General features: G+C 49.8%; 6 protein-coding genes across 6 annotated transcripts; 5 read left to right on the forward strand and 1 right to left on the reverse strand.

Annotated features, from left to right (window-relative positions):
* Positions 1-784: 784 nt before the first annotated feature.
* Positions 785-3,890, forward strand: N7447_008934 (PX domain-containing protein; the record flags this gene model as incomplete). The annotated part of the gene is made up of 7 exons (XM_057233196.1): positions 785-887; positions 949-1,178; positions 1,247-1,555; positions 1,624-2,248; positions 2,306-2,402; positions 2,451-3,594; positions 3,663-3,890. 7 exons carry the CDS (start codon positions 785-787, stop codon positions 3,888-3,890), a joined length of 2,736 nt encoding a protein of 911 aa, XP_057082738.1.
* A 221-nt stretch (positions 3,891-4,111) lies between these two features.
* Positions 4,112-5,425, reverse strand: N7447_008935 (ankyrin repeat domain-containing protein; the record flags this gene model as incomplete). The annotated part of the gene is made up of 1 exon (XM_057233197.1): positions 4,112-5,425. The coding sequence occupies one exon, from the start codon at positions 5,423-5,425 to the stop codon at positions 4,112-4,114; it is 1,314 nt and encodes a 437-aa protein (XP_057082739.1).
* A 332-nt stretch (positions 5,426-5,757) lies between these two features.
* Positions 5,758-6,860, forward strand: N7447_008936 (Zinc finger GRF-type; the record flags this gene model as incomplete). Its single annotated transcript, XM_057233198.1, has 2 exons — positions 5,758-5,914; positions 5,998-6,860. 2 exons carry the CDS (start codon positions 5,758-5,760, stop codon positions 6,858-6,860), a joined length of 1,020 nt encoding a protein of 339 aa, XP_057082740.1.
* A 600-nt stretch (positions 6,861-7,460) lies between these two features.
* On the forward strand, positions 7,461-9,073 carry trm5 (tRNA (guanine) methyltransferase; the record flags this gene model as incomplete). The annotated part of the gene is made up of 4 exons (XM_057233199.1): positions 7,461-7,755; positions 7,820-7,921; positions 7,977-8,054; positions 8,106-9,073. 4 exons carry the CDS (start codon positions 7,461-7,463, stop codon positions 9,071-9,073), a joined length of 1,443 nt encoding a protein of 480 aa, XP_057082741.1.
* A 358-nt stretch (positions 9,074-9,431) lies between these two features.
* On the forward strand, positions 9,432-10,050 carry N7447_008938 (DNA-directed RNA polymerase II subunit RPB4; the record flags this gene model as incomplete). The annotated part of the gene is made up of 3 exons (XM_057233200.1): positions 9,432-9,622; positions 9,686-9,813; positions 9,923-10,050. 3 exons carry the CDS (start codon positions 9,432-9,434, stop codon positions 10,048-10,050), a joined length of 447 nt encoding a protein of 148 aa, XP_057082742.1.
* A 1,179-nt stretch (positions 10,051-11,229) lies between these two features.
* Positions 11,230-13,350, forward strand: N7447_008939 (putative C6 transcription factor (OTam); the record flags this gene model as incomplete). The annotated part of the gene is made up of 2 exons (XM_057233201.1): positions 11,230-11,549; positions 11,622-13,350. The coding sequence occupies 2 exons, from the start codon at positions 11,230-11,232 to the stop codon at positions 13,348-13,350; spliced, it is 2,049 nt and encodes a 682-aa protein (XP_057082743.1).
* Positions 13,351-14,332: the final 982 nt, after the last annotated feature.

Here is a 14,332-nt window from a genome sequence, read left to right on the forward strand (position 1 = left end):
AATTTTTGTTTTCTCAAGCGAATTTAATGTTCTCAGCGATGGATTTATGAGGTTTTATTTTTTTCAGCTTTTATTTTTACCTTAATCTTTCTACCCCAGAAAACATGGCTGAAATCTTGGTTTTTTTTCCCTTTCCTATTGAGTATAGTCGTTTTTGGTCCAACAGATTTGAACAAACATAAAGGAAGTGGTCCCCTGTAACTTCTTTTTGACCCGAGTAAAAACAATATATACCAATGCGGGAACTAGCTTAGAATAATAACTAGTGCGATGACACTGCCGAGGAAAATCCACGCCTCATAGGATGCAGACCTAGTAGGCAACACTTTAATCATCCTTGGCGTACGTGACCTAGGCATTTTGTGACCATATCAAGTGGTCTGGTGTTATCAAATAGTAAGATACAGTAGAATAGGTTGAGCCGAGTTAGGAAAAAAAAAGTAGCATATCAACACTCAAATCTTGTATAATTTAGCCTTATAATAGCCTATAATATAGCCTTATAAGGCCGGGGGTGACGACATCATTTCTCTCCCGACTCCTGCTCCACACTCAGCCCCCCCCCATCACCTTTGTTCCCACACCTTTCACGAAACAGAAGACATCCTGGGACCCAGCACGCAGTGTTCAGCCTTGCCCAGCCGCTCATTGTAGCGCCAACCAGCCTTTTTAGGCAGACACGTTCTGTGTTTCCATTCTCATCCCATCACCTGCACACTGGCTGTGCGATTCAATCCCCTAGGGACTCAGCTTCCCTCTCAAAGCAGGAGCAATATCCTTCAACATGCCGGAAACACAATTGCCTGATCCCGCATTCCCCAACGGCAAGGGAGATGTGGGTGCTACCCCGCCAGCAGGCCAGGTCCTGACGGGCAGGCAAGAACATTGTAAGTTGGAGGATATGATGGTATTCCGATTTCGTAGTTGCTGACAAGTAAATTTGTGCAGACCTCAAGCGCGAGCTCATCTCCCGTGAAGTGCGTGACGAAATCTTCGAGCTAAATTCCCCCACCGCGCTCCAGCGATTCGGTGCCCCCTTCAGATCGGAATTCGGCGAGGTCGCACCGGTCGACTCGGAGCTGCCCATCCTTCGGTATATTTTTGTTCACCACGTTCGAAATTTCCCATTCCTTGACCAAGCGCGCGAAAAGGAGTTTTGGCAGGATAAGCTACAAATCGTGGGTGTTTCGCTTCCCTGAATGGAAAACGAGGAGGAACAGAGTGTGACTGACAGTTGGGGATATAGTTCTTGGAATCGTTTGCCAATAAGCATGTCTCGTCTTCGGAGGATCGACTGGAGGAGACAAAGCGCCGGAAGTTGGCTCGAAAATGCGAGAAGCTCGTGGAGCTGATGATGGTTTCGGGTGTGCCGACCGCGTCGGGATATGAGGAGCGTATCCAGTTCTCGGAGATGGAGATTGTCGAGCGTGGTGCTCAGGAATCCGGCCTGCTGTTTAATATGCCCGAGGGCAATTCTATCAACGGTTGGGATGTGAACGTGGCCGCTGTTCGGACAACCTCTGTCAAGCGGACAGTGCGATACCATCAACATGCTGTAAGTTTCACAAGTCTGATCGTCTTCGGTTGGGAGCTGGGATTATCTGCTGACAACAGCTGTTGTAGGAATTCATTATTCGAGTTCGTCGCCACGACCAACAGGAGATTCATATTGGGAGGAGATATGGAGAGTTTGTTAAGCTTCACAGGAGGCTGAGGACTGAGCTGCCAGGAAAACAACTTCCTCCCCTTCCTCGTAAGAACAAGTCTTCCACCACCTCAAGCTGGTGGGGTTCTAGTGCAGATGATGACGCTTCCTCTATTTCATCTCTCTCGACATTGGACACGAATGCTCCCGAGGATCGGCTCTCTGCACCAACTCTCACACCAGGGAGCGTCCGGCGATCGATTTCCCGAGGATCACTGCGATCGACGAAGTCACCGCGTGCATCAACGGGCGACGTGTCCAGGGCGACTGTGCTGTACCGGGAGGAGCAGCGTGTGTCGCTCCGCGCGTTCCTGCGTACTGTACTGCAAAACAAGCGTATTGCAGAATCTAATGCTATGGAAGAATTCTTGACTGCTCGACCAATCCAGCTGAACGAGGAAGAGTTGGTTGATGTCCAGAGACGGAAAGACATGGATGCTGTGAGAATCGAGGAACAGAAGAGATTCTACGAGATTGCTAGGCAGCGAGCTGCGGAGCTGGATGTGTACATGGAGCGGTTCCGGCGGGATATTGTGGAAAGCAGTAAGTCGCGACCTCCTTCCAGCATAACATAGTTTGCTAATCTCACTTGGATTTTAGATGGTTTGACAAAACTGTTTGCCGAGATCCGGGAGAAGCCTTCAATTCAAGATCTCAGCCCGCAATATCAGAAATTTGCTGAGTGGCTCCGCATTGAGTATGTTGTCTGATTTTCTGAGTGCGTCGCCCTACTAACATTGAACAGAGTTGCTGCAACAATATACCACCTGTTCCTTGCCGAGGATAACTCCCCTGAACTGTTTGCACAGGCGAAGAGAATCCACGGCCTCGTTCCGTACACACTGATGAAGAATGTGATTCGCATCGCCAACCCTGCTGCAGTAATGTCTGGTGTTCTAGACCTCTTCATGGCCCAGCCCTTCGGCTCACGGTCACTTTTGCAACGCATCTTCTCATTAACGCTGAACGAAAGTATCAAAGATTTCCAAAGATCAATTGATTCTCTGGCATCGAAGGTTGGAGATACAGTTCTTACTCAGAAGCTCAAGAGCTTCGCGGATTCCGAGGAAGTCATCAAGAATGTGATCCGAGAAGAGGCTGTTTCCGACGATGTCGACATTATTGTGGCCATCCTTCGCTCCGAACTAATATCACCTGACCTGAACTCGGAACAGATTGGCAAGGTGTTCAACGGCTATGTGGCTTGGAACTATGCCGTGGAGAATGTAGATCTGGAAATGCAACAGGGCGCGCAGTGGTTCGCTCACATGAAGCAGCTTCTGAAGCTCTACACCCGCCAGCGCGACAAGGCGATGATGCTCAGCATTGTCGAGGAGCCAGTCACACTGCAGCTCTTCCGCGACCTGTTCACTATATTCTACGAGCCGCTCGTCCGGGTCTACAAATCTGCCAATGTATATAACAGCATTACGGACTTTGCTCACTTTGCCGACGATGCCATTAGTGTGATTGAGAGTGCACAACGCCAGGATGCCTCGGCCGATCCGAACCAAACAGTGCAGGCCTTCATTGACCTGTGCGCTCGCCACGAGGCCAACTTCTACAAGTTTATCCACGAAGTGCACCAGCACGACAACGGCCTGTTCCAGTCTCTAATGGGCTGGATTGAGGAGATTCTCGATTTCCTGCGCAACGGCCCCGCCGGAGGCAAAATGGACATCAACGCTTTGTTCCAAGGAGCTGCTGGAGTTGGCCAAATCGACAAAGACCTCGCTCTCACGGAAATCAACCAGCTTATCAAGTGGCACGAAGACCGGAAACGCTGGCATCTGAACAAGACTCGCCAGAAGATGGCTGCTGAAGGTACCTCTGGGGAAACTATTCCAGGAGCTTCAGCTTTCAAGGGCAGTGATTTCGGTCTTGACGAGGTATGTGTTTTCCACCCACTCGATTTCAAAAATGTATTTGGACTCCAGTGCTAACCACGGGTTTACAGGCTGATCTGGAGGACCTCACTATCTCAGATGAAGCATCTGATGCCTCTGACGAAGACAGTGGAGATGAGAACATGGACGACCCTATCGCCGTAGAGCGCCGCCGGCGGATAAAGAAGCAGGACCAACTTCGCCGTACTGCGGGTGAACCCATCAAGCCCGAGGTTACGGAAATTCTCAAGCTTGCTGATCCGTTTGGTGTTATGTTGCGGCACGTGCTTGCTGGTTAGACGCCGTTGTTAGAATTCTTTTGCTGCATTCGTGATACCGCCATAGATATATGGCTTCTCCACTTTGATTCCCATTGTTTTTCACACACCGATCAGTTGCTCGTTTGCTTCTACTTGCTGGGTCATGGCTCTGCGGAGGGGTTGGGAGGAAGCATTAGATAGATATAGCGGATGATAGGGACCGCAAGCCAGATAGGTCATGATAATTCAGACGAGAATATTCATGATGGGTTGTCTATGTATCTCTGCAGTACCTCCACTACCTGCAGATTGCCATTCTCCGATGCCACCTCTAACGGCGTCTTCCCATCTGTGTCTCCCAAATGTGGATCAATGCCATGCGCCTCGAGTAGTAGCTCTACAACACCTATGTGACCATAAAACGCAGCATTAAACAGCGGCGTCTGACCGTTCTCATCACGAGCATTGGGATCAGCCCGCCTAGACCCAGCCAACAACCGTCTAACAATCCCCTCATGGTTTCTTTCCGTCGCAACCCCCAACGGTGTAGTCCCATGTATATCAGCAATCTCCAACCCAACCCTCTCACATCCAACCAACAAGTCCACAACCTCCTCATGCCCATTCTCCGCAGCAACAAACAAAGGTGTCCGCCTCTTCCAATGCGTCTGCAAATTAGGATCCGTAACCTCCCACTCCAGTAAGAACCGTACAACATCCACCCACTCCGCCGAAGCCGCGATTGAAAATGCTCCCCGCCCATATTGCTGTCCTTCGGCGTTGGGATCAAGCTTCTCCCCAAAATACTGAACCAAATACCGCACAATATCAACGTGTCCCATGATAGCCGCATAGAAAAACACATGCTGGCAATGCGCAGCGCCATCATCACCGTCGAGAATCAACCGCAAATGCTTAGCAAGTAGCAAGCCCACATCCCCGTCTGCTTCACGCGCAGCCCGGTTGAGCGGCGTCCATCCCTGCCGATTTGGCACGCGCGGATCCACCCGCCCGTTACAGAGCAGCAGTGTTATCATCTTGAGCTGGTGATTGACGGCAATCATAAGTGCAGTGTCGCCCGCCTTGTCTTGCAAGTTGACGTCTGTACGGTCGTCGTTCAGCAGGATTTGCACTATGGCTGAGTGGCCCTCTCTGACGGCCCAAGATAGTGGTGGGCGGATCAATTTTCTATCACGGGTGTTTGGGTTGGCTTCATCGTTGAGCAAGAGCAGTTTGAGTACCGCAATGCTATTATGCAACGCGGCTAGCATTATTGGGGTGCAGCCTTTTACTCGCGGGTCTGTGTCTGTTCTTGAGTGGATGTCGAAGCCCGCGGAGAGACATTTCAGGGCTGTTGACGGGGTGTCGGTTGTCGAGGCCCAGAAGAGGGATTTTGGATTTGGCGAACTTGCATCGCGCTTATAGAGGGTGTTGTTTAGGAGGTTGTAGGTTGTTGTGTTGGTGCATGTGAAGGCATTTAGGTCTGCTGGTGATAGGAAATCGGATATTGCGAGATATAGTTCATTAGGGAGGGTTGAGAGTGGGCCTTGTGTGTCGATGCATAGTGTATGCATTTGAGGTCTTTAAAGGGTATCGAAGCATGAGGGGTTGATCATTAAAGGACTCGACGCGGGGTTAAGCTTCTTATAATGGTGCTGGATATGTGGAAATCCGATCTCAGCCTCAATAATGAGGTCATCTGTGATTGGGATGAATATAGATGAGATTGTCTCAGATTATTCTCCCATGTTCTATTTCTAGCACTGTCATAATCCACCTGGTCCATGGAGAATGTCTTAAAAGGTGCCAAGACCTCGTGGGGGTGATAAGATAAGCATGTTTCCATGGCGACAGACAACGTTCATCTTCCCTCTCTTGAACAACATCTGGGGAAAAGCTGTGGAAAATGTCATCCCCTCAAAAATACCCAGGCTCACCAGGAACTACAGCGCCTCTCCGTCGTGGTCTCTTCAAAGATGGCGTTTGGTGTTGTAACTGCCCAGAGCGACCGGCTGCCATTCGTCGTCAAACAAAGAAGCAGGGAGCGAACTTTGGGAAATGGTGTATGTCAAATCTTGCTTAGGCTGTGAAGGATGATGCTTGGAAAACTATCTTTATATTAAATTAGCGACTGACCTAAAATTAGTTTGGACTTGCGCGCAGTCTCCACATCTCAAATGCAGCTTCTTCCTGTGGGCAGATGATGCTACAATGCGCGAGGAAGCAGCCGTTCTTGCCAACTCTCGATCGGAACGCGACCCTAGCTCGCTCACCCCATCAAGGCATAACCCAGGACGTATGAACAACGGGCTACTCACTCCACAGACTGAGCGCAGATTCGTCAATACCCCACAGCGCAACTTCAAATCGCCCCCGAAGACAGCGAAGGCTAGAATGATCTCAGAAGCGTCAGACGACTTTGGCTGGAACGACGACGACTCGGATGATAACAATGAGCTGTCCAAGGCACTCTCTTCTAGTCAGACCGAGAGCTTCATCTCGCAACCCAACTTCCACCCCGAATCCCCATTCAAGAATCCCCATACCTCCACAGTGACCTCACCCGGCAAGCGCAAATTGGCAGAAGTTATAAATGACAATCCCCCATACGACCAACCTACACCCGCAACGCCTTTCTCATCCTGCTCCTCTCGCACTGCTATGTGCCCTCCCTCGTCTGCGGAACTATGCATGACACCCACGCCTAGCAAATACAACGATGTGCTTTCTGCAGACTCGAAGTTTGACACCTCGGATCTTGCAAAGAGTCTACTCGATATTCTGGAAATACATAGTGTTGTTTTGCCAAACAAAGCGCATGACGAGGTCGTCTCACTGCTTAACAGGCAGGAGTTGAAGACCCAGGGGATTATTCGTGGCCGGGATATAACGCGACTAGCATTAAAGAAGAAGGACGACGAAATTAAGAAGCTTCAAGACCGTGTTTCCAACCTGGAAGCTCAGAGGGAACTGGATCGTTCTATTATTGAGGGGATAAAACCCTGTTGAGGGGACAATCGGGCTGCACATGCAGAGCGATACTACCGATGTTGATATTAGAAACTGGCATTAGGATGTCCTGTTATACCTTTGGCTAAGTGTGCGCCATCTATCTCACGAACTGTTACGATGATATGATAGCTTTGCGATCTGCGATTATTGTGTTATCGTCTCAAGCTTTTGTTAAGCAGGAGAATCACCAGCCTGTTTCATCGATGAACAAAAACCGGCATGCTCAAATGAGAAATATGATGAGCTTTATCGGTCTAGTAAAAAATAATTTGATCACCCTACGAGTTGCCCCGAGCTCTGGGCCCAGTACTTTGACATAAGGCACACGTAAAGCCAAATATTACGTTGTAGCCTACAGTTAATTATATCCACAGATATACCTCGAACCGATTGCTTAAAAACTAATATTCAATTATTTAACATCTATACCGACACATTTTGTCTACGTTTCACATGTAAATCTTTAGGATCTAGATGGATCTAGATAAGATGTCACGTGGCTGATAAGAAATAAATTATCGCGCCGCAATGCGCCTCGAGCTTCGAACAAGGAGACAAAATCCACAATAGGCCAAAAATAAACACTCTCTATCTCCAATGAAACCGACAGATGAGGCTTCCAAGCAGGCTACTCTCCACGAGACCCCCGCCATGTTCCGACCCCCTGTGAACCGTGCCATGCGCACACTCGACCGGTCATTTTTCCGAAGAAACGTGCCCCTCTCCGTCGCCCGGGTTTTTAAACCAAGTGACATTTCGAACGTGCGGAAGGATTTGACCAAGAGCCACGACCTATTGCTATTGCCACGCATTAGCGCTATCCGTGAGGTGAAGGACCAGGATGGCAAGATCTGGAAGGCTATGTTGTTGCGCGAAGACCTGAAAGTTGATGGTATGTTTATTGGGCTTAGATCGCTCGCAACCTTGATCCATTTGTTCTAATTCGGAGTTTACAGATAAGGCAACATGGTCGCCTACTATCAACGAGCTCGTAAATAAGGGAACGGTCGCCCTGGGGCCTTATGAATTGGCATTGGAATATGACCATTGGTCATACGGTATGCTTGCCATCATGTTTTCTCAGCTAAGTATTCTATGCTAACATTCTCATAGCTGAGATCATCTCATCAGTTCTACCCGAGGACATGATGGAAGAGATCCCTCAAGGCTTCACTCAAGTGGGGCATGTCTGTATGTTCCTCTGAGTCACGGTGGCTATGAACCCAATACTAACGAAACCAGTGCATTTAAATCTCCGCGCCCAATACCTGCCATATAAGCACATAATTGCCGAGGTTCTTATGGACAAGAACCCGACCATCCGCACCGTCATCAATAAGACCGAAGATGTCGGCTCACACAGCCAGTTCCGTACCTTCCCATTCGAACTGTTGACAGGCGAGAATGACCTTAATGTCATCCAGCACGAGCAGGACTGTGAATTCCGGTTCGACTATGCTCGTGTCTACTGGAACAGCCGCCTGGAGACCGAGCATCGCCGCCTGGTCGAGAAGTTCGAGCCCTGCGAAATGGTCTGCGACGTGATGGCCGGCGTTGGGCCCTTCGCCGTGCCAGCAGGCCGGAAGAAGATCTTCGTCTGGGCCAACGATTTGAACCCACATGGATATGAAGTTATGCAAGATGCCATCACCCGTAATAAGGTGCAAGATTTCGTCACTCCTTTCAACCAGGATGGTCGGGAGTTTATCCGTTCCTCGGGTCGGTCGTTGTTAGCGGCGAAGCCTCTTACCGTCACTATCCGCCCCAAGGTGAGCAGAGATCAGCAGCGCAAGGCCGCGCAAGGCAAGGGGGCCGAGCTCCCCGCGCCGAAGATATACACCCGTCCTACCATTGTGAATCACTATGTTATGAACCTGCCTGCTACGGCCATTGAATTCCTTGATGCCTTCCCTGGGCTCTATGCTGGCGAGGAACACGTGTTTACGCCCAACACGGAGCAAAAATTGCCCATGATCCACGTTTACTGTTTCTCGGGACACTCCGATAACGAGGTGGATGATCACATCGATATCTGCGAGAGAATCTCTGAGCGTATCGGGCACAAGATCACTGTCGATGACTGTGTGGGAGGCAAGGGGAACCAGGATGTGGAACTCGCCATTCACAATGTGAGACTGGTTAGTCCCAAGAAGCAGATGTTCTGTGCTAGCTTCCGTCTGCCTCGGGAGGTCGCTTTTCGGAAGGTATAGAGTTATTGCATAGCTGCATTTGAGGCGCTTAGGGCTTTCTCCATGGACAAAAATTAAGACCAGTACCCAAATACCTATCATACCTAGCATTAGCAATAAATACGCTTGATTTGAGTTTCCCATCGGATCTTGTTTTACATCTAGAGGGGGAGGCGGTAAGGGTGTCACCGCCTTGAGATGCCGGATGTGAAACTGCAGAGATCAACGTCGCGCCAAACAAGTCACCTCATCTTCTTTACAGCAGATCCACGGCATCGACGAAGTAGCTCCGGGCAAGTTCTTTTCCACCAATATCTTCAATTTGCTTGCACTCAGCTGCATACCTAAGCCTACGAAATATCGCCCCTCAAACTGCACAATGAGCGTCCAACTCCCCCCACCCACACACCGCAAGCGCGCGCTGCCACAAGGCGAGCTCGAAGCCGCCTCCACGCTTAAGCTGGGCGCTGACCAACACACCCACACACTCTCACTTTCAGAAGCACGACTCGTGATCCACAAGGTATTGGAGAACAAGCGACGCGGTGGCAACAAATACGAAGAGCCGGAGTAAGTGGACCACAGATCCAATGTCGAGATCGAATGCTTACCTAAGTTTTTTTTCTTTTACAGAAACCTGACCAAGACCTTGGATTATTTGGATGTCTTTGCCCGGTTCAAGGATGAGGAGAATATCAAGGCAGTCGAACGCCTTTTGAACTCTCACACGGAGCTGGAGATGTTTGAGCGGTCGCAGCTGGGTACGTTTTGATTTACACCTCACCAGCCAAGCCCTTGTTCCATGGCACTTGCACCTAGATCGTTGGAAGATTTGGTAAACTTTAGATTTACTGACATGTGTCTGAACAGGGAGTCTGTGTTGCGATAATGCCGAGGAGGCCAAGTCTCTCATCCCGAGTCTTCAGAACAAGATCTCCGATGGAGACTTGCAAGAGTTGCTGGATGAGTTGACCAAGCTGCGCAATTTCACCGAGTAAACAAACGTACACGCATTTCCTGGATGTCTCATTTTTAGGAGTATGGAGTTTGAAGGCGTTTTAAGTTGTTGGGTCCATTTCCCGAAGATCAACGGATGAACATACCATAGGTACATATGAGGGAATTGGTTCATAATAGAAACCTGTCCCGGACCAACCACAGCTCATTTGTTTTATTGGCATTTCGAGTCCGTGCCCGTTTGCCACCGTACCCGGGGAAGGAAATCATGACTCCGGGGTGTTCCACTCCGGACTGTGGAAAAGTCACATCTAGTCATAATGTATTATATATCAGCGGTCAAAGATATAGAGTGTAGGCTTTTTTGGCGTTTCCCTCCACAATTCCCACCCCACAGTTTTATTTTTGCAGCTCGGGCACTACTGCGACTTTAGTATGGAGACAAGCGGTGATTGGTCGGGTGAAAGGACGTTATCACTGAATGATGATTGGCCCGGGAGATCCTAGTCACCCTCTGGACCAGTCAGAAAGCCACTATATATGCAGGAAGACAATCCCTGGGGAACGGCAGAGGTAAGAAGGGGCATTTAAATATATATTTTAACCAAGATTGGGTTCTTATTATCTAACTATTTGATCTATATATCCTGTGAAAAGGTAAATGCTGATCTAATAATATTCAGTACGTAATGCCATGTCTGGTTTCAGAACCAATCAGCACAAGACCGCTTATCTTTGACAATTAAAGTGTCATAATTCTCAAGTCACGGTGCCTCGAACGGTGGTTTTTCTTACGAGACAAAAAAAGCTGATCTGGGAAAGTACCAAGTTTCCGGCTCCTATAGTTTATATTACCTATTAGATAGATCGATGTCATCATATTCTCTCTGGCTTCTTTTTCTCTCTCCTCTTCATCTGTAGGAATGACGGAGCGAACTATTCGACATCTCATCCTGCTGCAATCACTTGCAGGATCGTCTTCGATCTCCGGTGCCGGCTTTGGAACTCATTTCGGAGATAACCAACTTTTTTTTCTGATAAGCGTATGTGTTTCTCTTATCACCATGATCTCATCCAATGACTGACTCTGTATATCCAGAAAGTGATCTCACGCTAGACGAGATTGCGGACACGTCTGGGTACTCCGTGAAGACCCTATCACTGTTTCTGTCTCCCTTCCTATTTGCCCGATTATCGTGCCCTCCAGGGTCCCGGTCCACATGGCTACCGTTATCACTATCCAGCCCTCGGGCTATCAAGGCCATTCCCCTGATCTCCGCCGAAAGACGGGCTCGACCCCAACGCTCTCTCCTTCCCCCATCTCCGTCAATTCGACCCTTCCCCGCGTACGGAATGGAGCTAGCTGTGACGCTTGTCTCCGCAGAAAGAGCAGGTGTGCCATGAACGAAATGGTCAACAAATGCTATTCATGCGACTTCCATCGCCAGGAGTGTACCTTCGGCCTCACACCCCAATCCGAGGCTCCATCGAAGAAGAGGAAATTGGATGACGGGCCAGAGCCCACTGAAACAATTAAGCGGTATGGAATTCCAACCGGAGGGCATATTTCAGCTCCAGATATAGAGAGAAACTGTGCTCTAACAATCCCCAGACCCTCGATAATTCAACCGGAACATTCTATCCCGGAGACCGAGTCTCACCCGCAAACAGTGAACATGATTCGCCCCGGGTTCTTTAACCAATCAACCCAGCATATTGGCATGACCACGGAGCTGGAGCCAACTCTGCTGGATTACCTTCCGCTGGACCAATATGACGAATGCACAGTGTCGAACTCACGTGTGCGGAGGTGTGCCGATGATGGCACTTTCATGCGCGTCGTCGACACCGTGCCTGTGGGTGACTCACAGGCCATGTCACTCGATGCGGTTGAGAGCCTGGTCGCTCCCTACGGCTCAACATTGATCGAAAAGTTCTTCGACCATGTACACCCTTCGTTCCCGATTTTGATAGAGGAAGTGTTCCGCCAATCCTACCGTGAACGCCGCGGCCTCTCACCGCTACTACTCGCCGCAGTCTACGTCTTGACATTGAAGTTCGTCGACGTCGGTGTCAGCTCGCAAACTGCGCGCAAACCCGATGCCGCACGACTGGAGGCTTCGGCCTTGAAGCTGCTGATGGATTCTTTGCAATTCCCCAGTGTCTCGACTATCCAAGCCGGGCTCCTGCTGACTCAAAAGTCCACTCTAGCTACGGCATCGTTAAATGGTCAGCTGGTCACGGCTGCTTTCGAGCTGGGCCTGCATCAGGACTGCACGAACTGGCGTATGGAGACGTGGGAGAAGGGCTTACGGAAACGCCTTGCGTGGGCTTTGTATATGCAGGATAAATGGTCATCGCTGGTGCACGGCCGACCCTCGCATATCTTTGCCTTCAACTGGACGGTCAAGGATCTCGTGGAGCAGGACTTCTCGGACGCCTTTGCCTCCGGCACTGACTGCTCCCACGATGAAACTGCCGTCGGCCACGGCCCTCTTCTTTTCTGCCACATGGTCGCACTAACCACCATTCTCTCCGATATCCTCGACCGTTTCTACACATTGCACGCCATCGAAGAGTTCTCCGCCGCCGGAAACCAGCGTACACGCATGATCTTAGAAAAGGCTAAACCAGCCCAGATCCGCCTCAAGGACTGGTTTTCCTCCCTTCCACCGTCCCTCAAGATGGAAACCTCAACCGGCGAACTCGTCGAAACAATAACAGACGAACACGCCCGCAACGGCGCCCTCCACCTCGCCTACTTCGCCACTGAAATCACCCTCCACCGCTGCATCGTCCGCTCTCTCCTCGCTGAAGGCACAGACCAGTACCTCGCGCACATCTGCCGCTCCGCCGCTAAAACCCGTCTCATCTCCGCAATGGACTTTGTCAACCGTCTCCGCCCCGCTCACCTCCGCTCTTTCTGGCCCGCCTCTGCACGCACCAACTTCTCCCTCATCGGCTCCTTCGGCATGCTCCTTCGCATCACCGCCCCGACAAACGAGGAGGCAGACTTCTATCGCGTCCGGTTGTGTGAATACCGCTGGACTCTAGGCGTCAGCCACAAGAACGCCGAATTCATGGGCTTTGCCCTGCAAAGTCTCGATAATGCCACCGTGCTACATAAACATGTTCCCACGAAGCCGGGGATCACGGAGCTCATGGCTTCATCTAGCAAGAATGCGCCGCCGCGTATGCCGACTACCTCGCTAGGCTCTTACGACGATGCTATGATGGATGCCGGCACGGGGGCTTCAAGCTCGGTTATTTCGGGGCTCGCGTCGCCAGCTACCTCTATTAGTGATATGGAGGATGGGGAAGCATCTATGGCGCCCTTGTGATCACATTCACCTCTCTTCTATCACTTCTCTTCCCCTCAGCTTCATATATTTTCTCAACTCCGCCCTGACCTCACATTCTACCTCATTTTCGGCCTTTTGACTCTCCTTGACGTCTTATGACTCCCCTTCTACTACGGCGTTTTCTCGGGAACTTTGTTCTTGATTTTCTGGGATGAAGCGTTTGATTTATTTGAGATTTTTGATTATGGGTGCATGTACCCCATGTACCGGGTCTACTTGCACAGCAGCGGACTAGAACCTGTTTGACGGAATTACCCTGGCTTTGGAATATCTGGATTGGACCGGATTATGCTTTGTGCTTTTTGGTTTTCCTTTTCGCCTATTTTATAGACAGGACTTATGTACATAGATTGGATTATGAATTATGATTTTATTCTTTTGATGACGATGGCTGTGGCACTATGTACCCAATGATAGCATAATACTGGTCTCTTCGAGAAGCGATGTTGGTTTCGGCTTGGACATCTGAACAACTCTCGCTTGGTATTTAGTCTCCTGGCTGAATGAACGAGTTATTGAAAAGGCCTTTCCCAAATACCCAGCGAATGGAAGCCGAGAGGAGTTGAGAGACTCTGAAGTTATGGATGAGATGATCGAAACGGGCTCGCTGAACAACGGAATAGAAGATCTTCCAGACCAGCATCCATATGACGGTTGAATGTGTATATATATTGGATGATGAATTATCATTTTATTCTCACATCTCATGAGAGTAGATGCACCTAAATAAAGGTGTTGGTATCTTAGTATTCATGCTACTTTTGGAGTTTACGACTTGCCACCAGGTACGCCTGGCTTCTCGCCTCGCACTGGGAGGCAGAGAAGAAACGCTTGCACCGAGACCAATGGCCGCTCTGTACATATAACAGCTATGGCCGTGAACCCAGATCCTCTCCGGGATGGTCATTGAAAGCGCAGACTTTAATAACGAAGTCTTGTTCGGGCTCCCCAGGCGGAACAC

Source organism: Penicillium robsamsonii (genome assembly GCF_028829455.1).
Source record: "Penicillium robsamsonii strain IBT 29466 chromosome Unknown utg000005l_segment0_segment0, whole genome shotgun sequence".
Classification (NCBI taxonomy): domain Eukaryota; kingdom Fungi; phylum Ascomycota; class Eurotiomycetes; order Eurotiales; family Aspergillaceae; genus Penicillium; species Penicillium robsamsonii.